The sequence below is a fragment of the Theropithecus gelada genome, chromosome 20 (assembly GCF_003255815.1).
Source record: "Theropithecus gelada isolate Dixy chromosome 20, Tgel_1.0, whole genome shotgun sequence".
NCBI classification, from domain to species: domain Eukaryota; kingdom Metazoa; phylum Chordata; class Mammalia; order Primates; family Cercopithecidae; genus Theropithecus; species Theropithecus gelada.
Window position 1 is genome coordinate 49438045 of NC_037688.1, and position 18187 is coordinate 49456231.

Here is an 18187-nt window from a genome sequence, read left to right on the forward strand (position 1 = left end):
GATCCCTGCCTCTCCCCGCAGCCTTTTCTCCTACACCTTTCTGTCTACTCCCATTATACCAAACTCTTTGCAATTCATGAATTCAACAAGTAGTTGTCGAGCACTTACTTCAAGTCAGGCACCGGATCAGCCAAAGAGGATGCAAAGTAAAATAGATGGATCTCTACCCTCCTGAAGTGTTGAGCTTAATGGGGGACAGATAATAAGCCGATTAATAAAAATACAAGAGGGGATAATTTGGAACGACGCTTCCTGGGTTTGATCCTAGCCCTGCCACTTTGAAAGCTGTTCCTGAACTAGCTTTGAGCCAGTTCCTTATTCTGCTTGCGCGTTTCCTTGCTGTAAAGAGAGGATGACAAGAGATTCCACCATATAGGTTTCTTGTAAGGATTAAATGAGTTTGACTTGAAAAACAATTGGAACAGTGCTTGGCACACAGTAAGCATTCAATAGATATTATCTGTTTCATATGATTATAACCTATGACAGATGCCATTGTGAAAACGGTGGACGATGATAGGGATGCGGATGGAGAGGGTCCATAAAGGATTAGAGGACACTTCTCTGAGGGGAAGACACAGAAGAGAATGAGCCAGCCACAGAAAGTAGATGCTAGGTAGGGGTATTTTCAGCTCTGGAAAACAAAATGATTAATCAGATTCCTTGGACAGTGGAGATTGCATTATTGTATTTGAAAGGAATAACTTTCTGCCATTGGGTCATTCAGTTTTGATTTTTGAACCACACTAAGCATGCGCCAAAGTAAATAGCCATGCCCACAAGGCCCAACCTTTGTATAGAGGCGATATTCTAGTCATACAGGTTTGGAGAGCCTTGCTGGGTTGAGAAGATAAGGAAAAGTGACCTTTTGTCTCCTGAGTGTTCATGAGAAGATAGTTTCTCTTCCTGTCTCTTATGTTGCAGTATTTACAGAAAGAGCCTCTTTAACAGGCAGGGGTCTTAAATCAGTGTAGGAGATAGTTTTCTGAGATTTGGGGATCATCCTGTTTCTATGATGACTGCCCTTCATGGGGTTTGCTCCCTAAATTTCAGTTAAGAAAACACTCTCCCAAGATGCACACATGTTAATTCCTGTGGAAGAACATGCTTTGACAGGTTTCTGGATCCTTCTGTCGTGATGTCTGATAGGACGATTAGACCATGTTAACCAGGCTGAACTGAGTATTTGACAGTATTGTTACTCTGAAGACTTTTCCCTCACCCCACATGCCCTTGTCCCTCCCTGGAAGAACTGGCATAAAATGACAATGTCCGATTACACTTACATGCTTTTGGTTTTCCACAGATGTGAAATTAAGTGAACCATATATGTTTCATCATCGTGGAGATCTTGGAGAATTATCTGAGCACCAGGTTCATATGTATTCAATCTAGAGGCATCTATTGGACAACAAAACACTCTTTTTCAATTGTGGACTTTATTTATTATTTTTTGAAACAGAGTTTTGCTCTCATTGCCCAGGTTGGAGTGCAGTGGCACGATCTCTACTCATTGCAATCTCCGTCTCCCAGGTTCAAGGGATTCTCTTGCCTCTGCCTCCCGAGTAGCTGGGATTACAGGCGTCTGCCAGCACACCTGGCCAATTTTTTGTATTTTCAGTTGAAACGAGGTTTCACCATATTGGCCAGGCTGGTCTCAAACTTCTGACCTCAGATGATCCACCCCCATTGTCCTCCAAAAGTGCTGGGATTACAAGTGTGAGCCACCGCACCTGGCCCAGTTGTGCACTTTAACAGAGGGAAGCTTTAAACATGTTCAACCACAGGCCCAATTTGAACAAAGATACTTCAGTCATTATAGAGAGGAAAACAGTACTTTTTGTTCAATTGTGCAAACTCTCCAAGTATCTAATTGAGAAGTAGAGAGGAAGCCTAATGAAACTGTGTGAATGAGGCTCAGCTAGGCTTCTACTTGGGTTCACTTTCTCATCTGTCTGCATGTCCCGGGATTGACCCTCGCTCCTCTGAAGACCAGCCTGAAAGCCTTAAAACTGGTCAGTGATGGATGAGTCTGATGAGGACTTTAAAGAACTCTGCGCTAGCTTTTTCCAAAGGGTGAAAAAACATGGAATCAAGGAGCTGTCAGGAGAAAGGAAGACACAAAACGCCTCCTCAAACGGCACTCAGGTAAGACGCAAATTGAAAAGGACCAAACAAACTGCTACCAAGACCAAAACCCTTCAAGGCCCTGCAGAGGAGAAACCTCCATCTGGCAGCCAGGCCCCTAGGACTAAAAAGCAAGGGGTAACCAAATGGCAAACAAGTGAACCGGCCCTCTCTGTGAATGGGGAGGCACGTGTGCTCGCCTCTACTCCAGATCAGCCTGTGCTCTGGGAAACAGCACAAAACACCCAGACGGGTAACCAGCAAGAACCATCGCCAAACCTTTCCAGAGAGGAAACCAGAGGTAATTTGTACTCTTTTAAACCAGGGACTGGAAAACTTTATGGAAAGAGCCAGATTGTAAATATTTTGGCTTTGTAGTCCATAAGACTCTGTCACAACTCTGCTGTCATAGTGAGAAAGCAGGCGTGGACAATATGTAAATGAACAGGCATGGCCATATGCCAGTAAAGGTTTATTTACAAAAATAGGCAGCCAGCCACATGACTGTAGTTTGCTAACTCTTGGTTTATTTTTATTTATTTTTTAAAATTTTTAAGCTTAAAAAAAAATTCAGAGCTGGAGGTCTGACTATGTTGCCCAGGCTGGTCTTGAACTCCTGGGCTCAAGCAATCCTCATGCCTCAGCCTCTCAAAGTGCTGGGATTACAGGTGTGAGCCACTGCGCCCGGTTGACTCCTGGTTTAAACAACAGTCAAGAAAAACATAAGCCCTGTGTGAATTGCTCACATGGTTATGTTTGGAGTCCTCTGCTCTTTCAGAATTGCCTATGAAATTCTGTTATGTGGTTGACATGAGTTACACAAACAACACAATAATGTTGCTTCTCTTGTTTTCTTGAATTTATTCCAAAGTGGGTAAGTTGGTCTGGGTCAGCCAATTTGGAGAGGCTGCTGAGAGGGCCGCATGAGGGCGCTGTGTGAGTTCAAGTCCCAGGAGAATCTTCAGGTTTTTTGTTTCTCTCTCAGAAGACCTTTTAATCTTTTCCTTTGTTATTCTTACTGATTTAGTTCCTTACTTAGTTTTTAGAGACTGGGTCTTGGTCTGTCACCCAGGCTGGAGTGCAGGGCGCTATCATAGCTCACTGCAGCCTTGACCTCCCAGGTTCAAGCAGTCCTCTCTGCCTCAGCCTCCCGCGTAGCTGGGACCACAGGCACCCACCACCGCACCTGGATAATTTTTTAACGGTTTGTTTAAAGCAGTTTTCTTGCTCTGTTGCCCTTGATATACTGAGCTGTATGCTTAGTACACATTCTTCATGCAAAACTGAAAACCAGCCTTGCATGTATAATACACCATGGGCTCTCTGAGCTCCTGAGTTCTGTTTCTCAATTTTCCATGCCCTGCCTTCCTGATCTTAATAACCTCTCGGTAGAGTGGTTAGAGTGGTGGTAGAGTCTCAGGCCGCAGAGACTGCTGAAAGGCGTCAACAGTGTTGCCTCACCAACTTTACTGGTCTCTCGTGCTCTTTTCCAGTCAGATGAAATCTATGCGTAGTTCCCCCAAAACACGTATCCATGCGCACACCTGCAGAACTGGCATACAACTTCATGGGGTTCCTGGATCCCCACTGAAGATCTGTGGATCCCAAGTTAAAGAAGAACTGATCTAGGACATAAACCTTTGTCGTTAATATTTCTTTAATAATAGCTTTATTGGGGTATAATTGACATTCCATAAAATTCACCCTTTAAAAGGGTATGGCTCAGTGGTTTTTAGTATATTCACAGAGTTGTCCAACTCCACCACTACCTAACTTGAGAACAGTTTTATCCTAAAACTAAACCCCGTGCTCATTAGCAGTCACATCCCATTCCCCTTCTGTCATTGATATTTATGTCTGTATTGCCATAAACAAAGAAGTTACCAACAAGCAACCAGTCCTCTTCACATTTGTGAGTCAAACCTAAACTAGTTGATAAAGGACGCCTGAAACTTGCGTCTAACCTGTATCTGGTGGAAAAGTCTTTTATTTCTCCAGCTACAACAGATGGTTGTGAATATTTCCCTCCTTGCCAGAGAATGCGCCCAACAGCGACTCTCAGCCTCCTCCTTCCTGTTTGACAACAGCAGTGCCAAGTCCCTCCAAACCCCGCACAGCACAATTGGTCCTACAGCGAATGCAGCAGTTCAAGAGAGCAGACCCCGAGCGTTTGAGACATGCTTCAGAAGAGTGCTCCCTCGAGGCTGCACAGGAAGAAAATGTCCCAAAGGATCCTCAAGAGGAGATGATGGCGAGGAATGGTATGATGGGTGTGTTTCTGTCTTCCACACAGAGATAGTTTATGAACATAACTGAGGAAGGGAGGCAAGAAGGAATCAGCATTTGTTGGGTTTCTTCTGTGGATAGGCTCTCTGCTTGATGTTTTACCTTTGCCACTTCACTGGATCTAGCCAGAGATTGAAGAGTCTCTGGGGTCATTTCCTACCTAGCTTCCTTGATAAGGTACCTCTTCCTCTTTTTTTTTTTTTTCTGAGACAGAGCCTTGCTCTGTCACCCAGGCTGGAGTGCAGTGGCATGATCTCGGCTCACTGCAACCTCCGCCTCCGAGGTTCAAGCAATTATCTTGCCCCAGCCACTGGATTTACAGGTGTGCGCCACCACACCTGGCCAATTTTTGTATTTTTAGTAGAGACAGGGTTTCGCCAAGTTGGCCAGGCTGATCTCGAACTCCTGACAAGTGATCTGCCTACCTCAGCCCCCCAAAGTGCTAGAAGTACAGGTGTGAACCATTGCGCCTGGCCCTCTTCCTTTTTTTTTTTTATTTGAGATGGACTCTCGCTCTATTGCCCAGGCTGGAGTGCAGTGGTACGATCTCAGCTCACTGCAAGCTCCGCCTTCCAGTTCCAAGCCATTCTCCTGCCTTAGCCTCCAGGTAGCTGGGACTACAGGCGCATTCCACCACGCCTAGCTAATTTTTGTGTTTTTAGTAGAGATGGGGTTTCACCATGCTGGCCGGCCAGGCTGTTCTCGAACGCCTAACCTTGTGATCTGCCCGCCTCAGCCTTCCAAAGTGCTGGGATTACAGACGCGAGCCACTGTGCCTAGCCAAATATACATATTTTTCTTCCATATTATCTGAAAGTAAGTTATAGACATCAGGATCCTTCACCCCTAGATTCTGCTGCATAACTACAATACCATTATCATGCTTAATTCCATAATAGTGCCTGGCATCCAGTTCAAATTCAAATTTCCCCAGTTGTCTAAAGGTTATTTTTTGTAGCTGGTTTCTTTTTTTTCGGGACAAGGATTCAGTAAGTTCACATGCTGCATATTGCTGTAGCTCAGCAGTCTCCTAAGGTCTAGATTCTAGAATAGTCCCCTTGTTTTCTTTTGTTTTCCATGACATTGACTTTTTTTTTTTTTTTTTTTGACAGAGCCTTGGCTAGAGTGCAGTGGCGCGATCTCGGCCCACTGCAACCTCGGCCTCCCGGGTTCAAGCTATTCTTGTGCCTCGGCCTCCTGAGTAGCTGGGATTACAGGCACCCACCACCACACGCGGCTAATTTTTTTGTATTTTTAGTAGAAACGGGGTTTCGCCATGTTGCCCAGGCTGGTCTTGAACTCCTGAGCTCAGGCGATCTGCCCTCCTCAGCCTCCAAAAGTGCTAGGATTAGAGGTGTGAACCACCGTACCCAGCCCCATGACAAAAACTGAGTTATTGAAGAGGCTAGGCTAATTGTATTATAAGATTTCCCACTCTCTGGATTTGTTTATTTCTTTATGGGATCCTTTAACTCCTTCTTCTAACCCTTGGGTTGCCCCGGGTTGCCCCACTCTGAGTGGATTAGAGGCTCATTGGCTCCAGGTGACAGCGTGTGGAGACAGTGCCCCATAGCTGCTGTGCACTTGGTGTAGCACCAGCCCCATAAGCATAATAATGCCAGGTGCTTCTGTTCTCCATCCCCGAAACAATATGGATTCTCATTTCTGATGAAAATTTACAAAGGGAAAAGAAATAGGAAGAAACTATTATTGGCGGACCTAGAGCTAATAAGTATGCAGGCTCTTGGCATTGCATTGCAGATTTCACTTCAGTAACACCGAGGAGTCTCAGGCCGCCCCAGGGTCCACAGCAGGCAGTGATTTGATGTCCTGCCGAGGCATCAGTCCTGGATGCACATGTGAGGTGTAGAGGAGGCACCCAGCTGGTGTGAGCTCCGCCCCTGCCCAGCATTTGACTCAGTTCTCTCTGTATCTTCACGTCACACCCAGCAAGCTCTCAGAAAGAGATAAACCATTTCTTTGTTAAGAAACCAAACCAGGCTGGATGCGGTGGTTCACACCTGTAATCCCAGCACTTTGGGAGGCCAAGGCAGGCAGATCACCTGAGGTCAGGAATTCAGGACCACCCTGGCCAATATGGTAAAACCCCGTCTCTACTAAAAATTAGCCAGGTGTGGTGGTGTGCACCTGTAATCCCAGCTACTGAGGAGACGGAGGCAGGAGAATCACTGGGACGTGGGAAGCGGAGGTTGCAGTGAGCTGAGATCGCGTCGATGCACTCCAGCTTGGGGACAGAGTGTGAGACTGTCTCAGGAAAAAAAAAAAAAAAAGAAGACGACCAAACAAAACAGGGCACCAAAATGAAGGTGTGCTGTTTTGCTGGCCTCAGTGGCAGGCACTGGTAGGCCACAGCCATCAAAAACTTGGGGGTTTATGAGGCGTTCAGGGCGTATCCCTTGTGAGTGACAGGGGTCTGCTCCAGCAATACCAGATGGGCCTCCCTGGGAGCCATCTCAAGACCAGAATCAGTCCATTCTTGCGTCTGATGCTAAGTAAGAGATGCTGCTTTTTAACCGCCAAGGGCATTTCACTCTGCCCTGGTTTTATCACGGGCAGTAAAAGGTCAGCAGGAAAGGTTGAGCTTCGAAGAGAACATCTAGCTTTGTTGGAATATGAGCCTTGTGAACCTGCAATGCCCAAGGTAGCTGACTTCAGCAGAAGTGGGGAAGTTTAGGTCCTTGCTACTCAGAGTGGTCCTGCGCTGCCAGCATCGCCAAGCCTGGGGGCTGCTAGGAAGGCGGAGAGTCTCAGGCTGGACCTGCACCCCCTGAATTTGAATCCGAGTGTCGACAAGCTTCCCAGGCAATGCATATGCATGTTAAAGTTGGAGATGGCTGTTGCAGAAGTGCTGACTAGTGCCCAGTCTCACTGGACAGTGCCTGAGTCACCGGTCTGCAGAGTGGAGCTGGGTTCTGGTTTATTTGTGCTCCCCCTGCTCCCCATGGTCTGCAAGAGCCGACAGAGCAGAGGTCTGAGGGTGAGCTTGTCTTTGGAGTTGATCCTCACGGATCTTTGGTGCTTCTCCACAGTGTTTGGGCTTGGGCCCCCTGCCCCAGAGAGCGACGCTGCGGTGGCCTTGACCCTGCAGCAGGAGTTTGCACGGGTAGGAGCATCGGCACATGATGATAGCCTGGAGGAAAAAGGGTTGTTCTTCTGCCAGATTTGTCAAAAGAACCTCTCAGCCATGAACGTGACCCGAAGGGAACAGCATGTAAACAGGTGGGGGCAGCGTGGGCCGTCACCTCTCCCATGTACGTGACCAGAATCCCCGGGCACCCCAGGGCTGGAGTGGGGATCTCCACACCTTACTCTGAAAATAGCACCTCAGCTTTGTTGTCAGCCTACCCCTTTTAAAAAAATAACTTTGATGAGATATAATTCACAGAACATATAGTTCACCCATTTATTCACACAGTTGTGCAACTGTCACCACAATCACTTTGGATTATTTTCATCACCGCCAAAAGAATCTCCACACCCATTAGCAGCCACTCCCTATTGCCCCTCTCTCCGCTGACAACCACTAATCAACTTTCTGTCTGGATGGATTTGCCGATTCTGAAATTGCACAGTTGTCCTTTTGTGTCTGCCTTCTTTGACTGAATATGTTGTTTTTGAGGTTCATCCATGTTGTAGCATGGGACAGGCTTCATTCCTTTTTGTGGCTGAGTAGTATCTCATTGTATGGATAGACTGTGTTTTTTTCCCATTCTTAGATGAGGAATATGACCGTGGTTTATCCTTTCATCCATTGACTGACATTTGGAGCATTTCTACCCTTTGGGATTCTGGATAGAGCTGCCGTGAACATGGGTTTCATGTATTTGTTTGGGTACCTGCTTTCAGTTCTTGAGGGTCTATACTTAGGAGTGGAATTTCTAAGTTATCATGTAATTGCATTTAATCTTTCTTTGCTTTATTTAGCCAACTTTGCTAACAGATACCTAAGTGTAGTGTCCAGGGCCTGACTGCCAGGAGACGGAGTCAGGCTGTGTGGAGGGATTAGCTTTGGGGAACTTGCTTTGACCACAGCACATCCATGATGACCTGGACCCACATGTGCTCCAATCCACATTCCCGGGGAGGGTGGTTCTCCTGTATTAACTGTCTTCCTTCAGGTGCCTGGATGAAGCCGAAAAGGCACTAAGACCTTCCGTGCCTCAGATCCCTGAGTGCCCGATTTGTGGGAAACCGTTTCTGACCTTAAAGAGCAGAGCCAGCCACTTGAAGCAGTGTGCTGTGAAGATGGAGGTTGGCCCCCAGCTCCTGCTGCAGGCCGTCCGGCTGCAGACAGCACAGCCTGAGGGGAGCAGCAGCCTGCCAGTGTCCAGGTGAGTCAACGAAAAGGAAGAAAACCAAGCCAAATATTGCTGTGTGCACTCAGGGCTTTTTCTATTTAAAAAAGCTTTTTATGGGCCAGGCGCAGTAGCTCACACCTATAATCGCAGCACTTTGGGGGAGGTCAAGGTGGGCAGATCACCTGAGGTCAGGAGTTCGAGACCAGCCTGTCCAACATGGTAAAATCCTGTCTCTACTAAAAATACAAAAATTAGCTGGGCGTGGTGGCACATGCCTGTAATCCCAGCTACTTGGGAGGCTGAGGCAGGAGACTCACTTGAACCCAGAAGGTAGAGGTTGCAGTGAGCCAAGATCACACCACTGCACTTCAGCCTGGACAAGAGTGAGACTCCGTCTACAAAAAAAAGAAGCTTTTTATGGTGGAGGAAAAAAGAGCCCTCTTTCATTCTGGAAATGAAACACTTAGGGTGGAAATCAGGCACAGTCTAGAAGGGAGTGAGGAGGGGACAGAGTCTGCATTCTGGAAGGCTCTGGACCTGCCGCTTTAGGTGGGTGCAGAAACGATCATCGCACTATTTTCCTCAAGGTCCTTCCTCAGTTTCCAATCCCATGATCCCGCAGTCGATACCCTCTAGTGCAGGGGTCCCCAACCCCCTGGCCTCGGACCAGTACCGATCTGTGGCCTGTTAGGAACCTGGCCACACAGCAAGAGGTGAGCAGCGGGCAGGCAAGTTTTACTGCCTGAGCTCCGCCTCCCGTCAGATCAGTGCTGGCGTTAGACTCGTAGGAACACAAACCCTATTGTGAGCCGCGCATGCATGGAATCTTGATTGAGCTCTCCTTATGAGACTCTAAAGCCTGATGATCTGAGGTGAAACACTTTGATGCTGAAACCATTTCCCCGATTCGTGTCCCATGGAAAAACTGTCTTCCATGAAACCAGTTCCTGGTACCAGAAAGGTTGGGGACTGCTGCTCTACCACATCTAAGAATTTGGTAGTCACTTTACTCCATCCATTTCATTGCTGTATGGCATGGTTTCCACCTCAGCGCAGTCCAGTTTTCACACTGTTAACATAAGATTATTCAGCACAGTTCAAAGAGTTGGTGATTGGCCAGGCACGGTAGCTTACACCTGTAATCTGAATACTTTGGAGGCCAGGGCAGAAGGATCACTTGAGCCCAGGAGTTCAAGACCAGCCTGGGCAACATAGCAAGACCCATCACTACAAAAAATTAAAAAATTAGCTGGCTGGTGCTGCACACCTGTAGTCCCAGCTACTTGGGAGGCTGAGGCGGAAGGATCACTTGAGTCTGGGAGGTCAAGGTTGCAATGAGCTGTGATTGCACCACTGCACTCCAGCCTGGGCGACAGGGCAAGAACCTGTCTTCGTAAAACAAAAACAACAACAAAGTTGGTGAAACAGAAGATTTTTAGAGGCCCTGCTCACAGCCAGGACACAAGTCCTCAGCATGCAAACCACGGCCACACAAGTGCCAGAGGGCTGGCCCTGCTCTACCCTGTCCTGCTGCTGAGGACGCTAGAGCTGACACCAGGTTCATAGTGAACAAAGGCAGCTTGGACCTTTGACTCCTCCAGCTTTGAGACTGCTATCAAGAGCAAAGGGAATGCCAAAGGCGATGACTCTGTCCCGCCTACTGCTTTGCACACAGGTCATGGGCAGCCGAGCTGAGTTGGGGCTGAGATGGCAGAGGGCAGAAGGGATTCTCTTGGCAGGGGAGCCCATCTATATTTAGCACCTCCACACCAGCATGGTAGGGGTGCAAGCCTTGAGGCCTTAGAATAGAGGTCATCTAAGCCATTGCTTCTTTCTTGTCAGGACCACACCAAAAGCACCTGCTCAGATAAAGTATGTCTGCTTTTTAGAATACCTCCAAGTACTGAAACTAGATGTATGTGGATCCATTTAGAAGGTTGTTAGAGTAGAAAACTACAGGAGCTGGATGCCCTTATGGGGTCTTTGAACCCCTCCCTCCCCCAAGGCCAAGCCTATGGTCCTCAGAATGCATGCCACGGCCAGAGTACCTCATACTCTTTCCCCACAGTCCAAACCTGGCCTGCTGGGGAGTGAGGAGGGGACAGAGTCTGCATTCCCCTCACAGAGGCAGGGTCCTGGGCTGCCCAGGCGGCTCCTTTCCCACTGGGAGGCTGTGATTATCCAGGTTCCTAGGAAGGTGAATTTGAGCCATCCCTGGCCCCGTGGAGAGCACGGGCTTTTGCAAAAGCCAGAGGCATGACTGCAGTGCAGGGAAGGTGGGCCCGGTTTGTGCTAAGTTCCTTTGTCGCCTCTGCCCTCCTCCTGCTCAGCTTGTTGGGAGTCACCCAGGCAGCCTAGGTTCTCTCCAGCTGAAAACTCCTGTTCATTTCCTCCCAACCAAACGCACTGCTGCCCACTGAAAGTGCAGAGTCCCGTGGCGGCTGGTGTCAATGTCGACCGTTGGCAGCCTAAGCTGGGAAGCCCTTCCTTCTGGCCATGGGCAGAGGCACTGCCCTGAAGCCCCTGCAGGAGGGAAGGGATCCTTTTCTGCCGGTGTGGCCAGGACCGTGTAAGGAGCATCGGAAGTATGGATGGGTGAAGGTGGTGGGAGTCCAGGGAGCCTGCTTAGAGCCGTCGACTGTTGACTCCATTGGACGGGCTTGGCCACATGAGGATGTGCAGGTACCACAGATGGCTCTGGACATCTGCCATGAGCCTGCTGGACAGCAGCACGTGAAGGAACCCAGACCCTCCCATGCCTGGGCCATGTTGAACTTTTGGCCTGTGATTGAATGAATTCACACAAGGCAATAGAAGTGGGGGTTGCATCTGCCTGGCAGGTCCACATCCATCACTTTTCTCTCAGGCCCAGCCCTCTCCAGGCCAGTGTGACCAACCTGAGAAGCGTGCACTCCTCTAGCCCCAGCAACTTTTCTTTTTGGCTGCCTTCTCGCTTCAGTGATCACGGTGGAGGTCTGAAACGGAGGGGACCCGCCAGCAAGAAGGAGCCACGGAAGAGGCGGAAGGTGGACAAGGCACCGTCCGAGGACCTGCTGGTGGCCATGGCTCTGTCCCGGTCGGAGATGGAGCCGTGTGCGGCTGTGCCAGCGCTCAGGCTGGAAAGTGCCTTTTCTGAGAGGATAAAACCAGAAGCAGGTTTGTGTGGCCAGAACAGTGGCCCTGGGAGAGACCACCGGCGGGTCCCGGGGGAGTGGGCTGACTCCACCGTTGATGGTGTCGCTTTTGTTTCTCTCTAGAGAAGAAAAGTCGCAAGAAGAAACCCCCAGTGTCTCCCCCATTGTTGTTAGTCCAGGACTCTGAAACCACAGGCCGACAGATAGCGGACCGTGTGGCCCTGCTCCTCTCTGAGGAAGTGGAATTGTCTAGCACGCCACCACTTCCTGCCAGCAGGATTTTAAAGGAAGGGTGGGAAAGAGCGGGCCAGTGTCCTCCTCCACCTGAATGCAAGCAGAGCTTTCTGTGGGAGGGCAGTGCACTGACTGGGGCCTGGGCCATGGAGGCCTTCTACACGGCCAGGCTGGTCCCTCCCCTCGTGCCCCAGCGGCCTGCCCAGGTGAGTCCCTCCCCTCAGGCACATGGGACAGCCTTTTGCGGGAGGCCGGTGGTCCCAGAACTGCAACACTGGGTATCCACAGCCAGGTGATGGAAAGTCCAGGAAGAAAAGGCAGAGGCGGGAGGAGGCCAGAGGGGCGCTCGGTGGCTGCAGCTTTCTTCTCTGTCCAGCAACTACACGGTACTCTGGGTAGGATCAGGGAGGACCCTTGGTTTCCACCAGAGTGTGTTCCTGGAGTTTGTTGAAAATGCAGAGTCCCGGCTGGGCGCGGTGGCTCACGCCTGTAATCCCAACACTTTGGGAGGCTGAGGTAGATGGATCCAGAGGTCAGGAGTTTGAGACCAGGCTGGCTAATATGGTGAAACCCCTTCTCTACTAAGAATACAAAAATTAGCCGGGCATGGTGGCACACACCTGTAATCCCAGTTACTTGGGAGACTGAGGCAGAAGAATCACTTGAACCTGGGAGGCAGAGGTTGCAGTGAGCCGAGATTGTGCCATTGCACTCTAGCCTGGGCAACAAGAGAGACTCTGTCTTAAAAAAAAAAAAAAGGGCCGGGCGTGGTAGCTCAAGCCTGTAATCCTAGCACTTTGGGAGGCCGAGACGGGCGGATCACGAGGTCAGGAGATCGAGACCAGCCTGGCTAACATNAACAAGAGAGACTCTGTCTTAAAAAAAAAAAAAAGGGCCGGGCGTGGTAGCTCAAGCCTGTAATCCTAGCACTTTGGGAGGCCGAGACGGGCGGATCACGAGGTCAGGAGATCGAGACCAGCCTGGCTAACATGGTGAAGCCCCGTCTCTACGGGGTTTTTTGTATCTAAAAAATACAAAAAAAAATTAGCCGGGTGTGGTGGCGGGCGCCTATAGTCCCAGCTACTCGGGAGGCTGAGGCAGGAGAATGGCATAAACTTGGGAGGCGGAGCTTGCAGTGAGCTGAGATCCGGCCACTGCACTCCAGCCTGGGCAACAGAGCGAGACTCTGTCTCCAAAAAAAAAAAAGCAAGAGTCCCAGGGCAGCTGGCAAAATGCCTCAGACGGAGCCCAGGAACCTGCATTTGAAACACACGCTCCAGACAGTCCTGCAGCAAGTGTCCTCCTGCCATGGACTTCAGGAGGGTGGCAGGCCTGGGCCCCCCTGGCCTGACAAGCCTTTGTGCAAACAGATGCCAAGGCCTGGCCTTGGCTGTGACAGAGGAGGAGCATGTTGACATGAGTGCTGGGGAAAAACGTCCCAGGACTGCCCCGGGCTGTGGCTGGAGCTCCGTCCCCACAGCCCACGTCCTGCTCTGTAGTTTTAGGTCCAGCCGTGCATACCACATGTGACGGCTTCTGCAGTGTGTGCGTCAGTGACAGCGACCACACGGTCACTCTGCTTACCGGCTTCTTTCAGGGCCTCATGCAGGAGCCTGTGCTGCCGCTGGTGCCACCTGAGCAGTCAGAGCGAAGGTCACCCGCTCTCCACATCACCCCCCATGCAGGCTGTGGCTCCAGGGGACCGTCGCCTTCGGCCAGCCAGAGGGAGCACCAGGCCCTGCAGGACCTCGTGGACCTGGTGAGGGAGGGACTGAGCGCCAGCCCGTGGCCCAGCAGTGGGGGCCTGGCTGCAGGTGAGATGCTGGGTGGGACTCTAGGGCCAGCCCTGCCCTCCTGGGCCTCCCTTCCCCGCGGCTGAGGCTGCTCTTGTGCCGCTGTGGCGGCAGCTCTGACCTGGTGGGAGAACACACAGCCTCTGGGCGCTTTCATTTTTTCTCAAAGGTGAATGTGGCGTTGACAACTCTGTCATGACTTTCCTTCCACTTTAACCAAAGACAGAACTGTCTGCCCACAGCGAGTGAATCCTCTGGGTGAACTGTTTTGCTATTCTCTTACCTCCCTGGTGGGGTGCGGATCACAAGGTCAGGAGATCAAGACCATCCTGGCTAACACAGTGAAACAGGGCGTGCGGGTTTGCTTTGCATGAAGGCGTCCTCGGGAAGCAAGCGCCTCTCAAGGCACCGCAGGGGCCGGCTCAGCCCGTGGTCAACGCTGTCTTCTTGGTGGTGGATGTGGCTGGGCTGTGACGTTCCTTTAACCTGTGAATCCTCTGCTCAGGGTTGGACGTGGTGCCCGGCGGCCTTCCTCTGACTGGGTTTGTGGTGCCATCGCAGGACAAGCACCCGGAAAGGGGCGGCCGCACCTCGGTAAGGACTGGCTCTGTCCCACGCTCTGTGGTCCTGGCCACTCCCGCTTGCCACGTGTGTGATGGGGTTGGCTCACCGCTGGCCTCTGGCCCCCAACGCAAGTGCAGTGGCCTCTCAAGAAGGTCTCTGTTTTCTAGAAGGCTGCCACATCCTGACATCCGTGAGCAGAGCCACGGACCCACAGCCGCCCCGGCGCCCCTCTAGGGGCTCTGCTACAAGGCTTCTGCCTTTTCTGTCTGTGACTCCGTGGGGCACCTTGGGGCTGAGGCCCCAGAGCCTGCTCTGTCCCGGGTCCCAGGAGTGTAGAGGGACCACAGTTTCTCAGCACGGCTGCCCCATCCAGGCACGCTCTGCTCGTTCCTCAGTAGCTGCGAGCTCACTGAGGGCTTGCTGTCCCTCCCCTCTGTGCAGGTCCGGGCTGGGCTCCAGAGCACAGCTGAGCAGACTGGCCCGGCCTCCCTGTCAGTGTGCTGTGTGGGGAGGACCCAGGGTGGGAGCTGGCTTTTCTCTAGAGTGGACCTCCTCCCATTTGCATGTCAGTGTCAACCAAGCACTTCATGCCAAGGCCAGCCTAGGGACATCATCACATACTGGACCCGGCTGTCCTCTTGGCCAGGTCCCCGAGCTGCTTGGACTCAGGGTGCTTGTCCGTCACAGGGGACGGACGCACCTCCTCAAAGCCTAGGTATCCGACAGCCTGGCCCACACAGTGCAAGAGCTGCCAGCGCTGTGAATTCACATCTAGCCCCATGTCTGGCCTCTCCACGGGCGCCAGGGAACCCACTGGCAAGAGCCAGAGGAACAAGCTAGTGCTTTGCTCTTCTGTGCTGCTCAGGGCCTTAGGGTCACTCAGAGGTTGAGCCCATCGTGGGAACCATTTTGGAGAGGAAAGGAGAACGCAGGTCCTGGCTCCTAGCCCACCCTAATGCCACCTCCATGCGGGGAGATTCCCACTGCCCCAGCAGAAGAACAGAGGTGGGGAGGTGACGGCTCTTCCTCTCCTCCCGCTTCAGCTCTCCCTAGGGCTGCTGGTTGCTGACTTTGGTGCCATGGTCAATAACCCACACCTGAGTGATGTCCAGTTCCAGACAGACAGCGGGGAGGTGCTTTACGCCCACAAGTTCGTGCTTTATGCCCGATGCCCGCTCCTCATCCAGTATGTAAGTACGCAGGCCGCCGTGTGCCCTCCTTTCCTCTCTCTCCCTCTCTAATCCTGCCTTTCTCCAACCAGGCCTCCCCATGTCTCAGATGCCCTTTCTACCACCCCCATCTTCCTCACTTCCTGCCCCACAATGTTCTCACCTCCTCCCTCCCACCCATCCCTTTCTCTAACACACGGAGAAGAGATACAGACCCACGCTTGAGGTTAGGAGTGGGTGTGAGGGGTGGCCTTAGAACTGGGAAACATCAGTGTTTTGTTCTGTTGAATGAAAATCCATTGTTTGGCCAGGCGCGGTGGCTCACGCCTGTAATCCCAGCCCTTTGGGAGGCCGAGGCATGCGGATCACAAGGTCAGGAGATCAAGACCATCCTGGCTAACACAGTGAAACCTGTCTCTACTAAAAATTCAAAAAAATTAGCCGGGTGTGCTGGTGGGCATCTGTAATCCCAGCTACTCGGGAGGCTGAGGCAGGAAATGGCATCAACCTGGGAGGCAGAGCTTGCAGTGAGCTGAGATCACGCCACTGCACTCCAGCCTGGGCAACAGAGTCAAAAACAAAAAAACAAAAAAGAAAATCCATTGTTTCCCAGAATTGTTTTCTCTTTCCTCTATTTGCATAATTACAAAAGCTCATAATTGATCTCTTCAGGGATGAGTTGCTGATGAACCTTCTGCTTTCTGACTGAAAGCATTTGACTTGAGTGTGGACAGGAACTCAGGGAGCTATTCTCAGTCTCTGTCAAAGTTCTGGAGCCCAGTTGTGTCTATCAGGAGGACTCTAACTGGGTCCTAGAATATCTAGTCCCAATACGATTTGACAAAAGAGGAGTGTTAGGCCTCACCTGTAAAATTATTGGCCAAAAATCTGCATAAACAGTGCCTAATGCTTTTCCTGGGGCATGGAGCTGCTTATAAGACTAGGGACTGGGCACGGCAGCTCATGCCTGAAATCCCTGTACTTTGGGAGACTAAGGTGGGAGGATCCCTTGGGGCCAGGAGTTCAAGACCAGCTTGAACAACATAGTGAGAGCCCATCTCTACAAAAAAAATTTAAAAATTAGCGGCCGGGCGCGGTGGCTCAAGCCTGTAATCCCAGCACTTTGGGAGGCCGAGATGGGCGGATCACAAGGTCAGGAGATCGAGACCATCCTGGCTAACACGGTGAAACCCCGTCTCTACTAAGAAATACAAAAAATAGCCGGGCGAGGTGGCGGGCGCCTGTAGTCCCAGCTACTCGGGAGGCTGAGGCCGGAGAATGGCGTGAACCCGGGAGGCGGAGCTTGCAGTGAGCTGAGATCCGGCCACTGCACTCCAGCCTGGGCTACAGAGCGAGACTCCGTCTTAAAAAAAAAAAAAAAAAAAAAAAAATTAGCCTAGGTGCTGGGCGCAGTGGCTCACGCCAGTAATCTCATCACTTTGGGAGGCCGAGGAGGGTGGATCACCTGAGGTCAGGAGTTTGAGACCAGCCTGGCCAACATAGCAAAACCTCGTCTCTTACTGAAACTACAAAAAATTAGCCGGGCATGGTGCTGGGCGCCTGCAATCCCAGCTACTTGGGAGGCTGATGCAGGTGGATCGCTTGAACCCAGGAGGTGGAAGTTGCAGTGAGCTGAGAGCTCGCCACTGCACTCTAGCCTGGGCAACAGAGAGAGAGTCCAACTCAAAATAAATAAATAAATAAAATAATTACAATTAAAAATTAGCCTAGGAGTTCAAGGCTGCAGTAAGCCATGATCACACCACTGCACTCCAGCCTGGGTGGCACGCGGAGACACTGTCTCTAAAGAGAAAAATAAAAAGACTAGTGACTTGCAGGACACCCCAGAGCGTCTCCTTTGCTCCAAGTTACAAGTGTCTGGTCAGTAAACCCTCTGTGTTGCATTTCACCTTCAGGTGAACAACGAAGGCTTCTCCGCTGTAGAGGACGGGATTCTGACCCAGCGTGTCCTGCTGGGTGACGTGAGCACTGAGGCCGCCTGCGCATTCCTGCACTACCTCTACACCGCGGACACTGGCCTTCCTCCTGGCCTGAGCTCTGAGCTGAGTTCCCTGGCCCACAGGTCTGGATTGCTCCCCAGCCTTTGAAATTAACTGACGAGGACTGGCAGGTTGACAGCTCTGGGGAGGGTTGTGCTGCTGCAGAGGGCTCGGGGCTTCGGGGCTGAGGCCGAGAGAACTAACAGTCCTGTGTATACCTTTTAATCCCAAGTTCATGACCAGCGATGACCCTGTAGAACAGGGCGTGTTAGGTGAAAGTCAGGCCAGAACTGACACTTGCAGGGGTGCCAAGCACTGGATCAGGAAGACTCTATTGAGTCCCGTGGTTTTTAACCCCCTAGGTGTGATAGAAAATGGCCCTTGGCCACAGTGCCCCCCAAACACTGCTGCTCAGTGATCGTTCCACTGCTAGACCTGAACAATGGCAGTCCTTTCCAGAGTCCCATAAAACGGGCATGGAGAGAATGCTTAGGCTACATCCTAGATGCCGCAGCTCCCCTGGCTTGCCCAGCCAGCATCTTAGGAGAGAGGCAGCAGCAC

The 18187-nt window shown here is 51.2% G+C and overlaps 1 protein-coding gene across 1 annotated transcript in view; it reads left to right on the forward strand.

The window, feature by feature from the left end:
- Positions 1 to 18187, forward strand: part of SLX4 (SLX4 structure-specific endonuclease subunit) — a 67209-nt gene that overhangs the window by 37973 nt on the left and 11049 nt on the right. The window contains 11 exon segments of the mRNA XM_025369738.1: positions 1903 to 2018; positions 2021 to 2428; positions 4164 to 4388; positions 7464 to 7653; positions 8553 to 8765; positions 11659 to 11888; positions 11990 to 12306; positions 13698 to 13926; positions 14399 to 14487; positions 15501 to 15647; positions 17543 to 17709. Coding sequence (XP_025225523.1) covers positions 1903 to 2018; positions 2021 to 2428; positions 4164 to 4388; positions 7464 to 7653; positions 8553 to 8765; positions 11659 to 11888; positions 11990 to 12306; positions 13698 to 13926; positions 14399 to 14487; positions 15501 to 15647; positions 17543 to 17709 — 2331 coding nt within the window.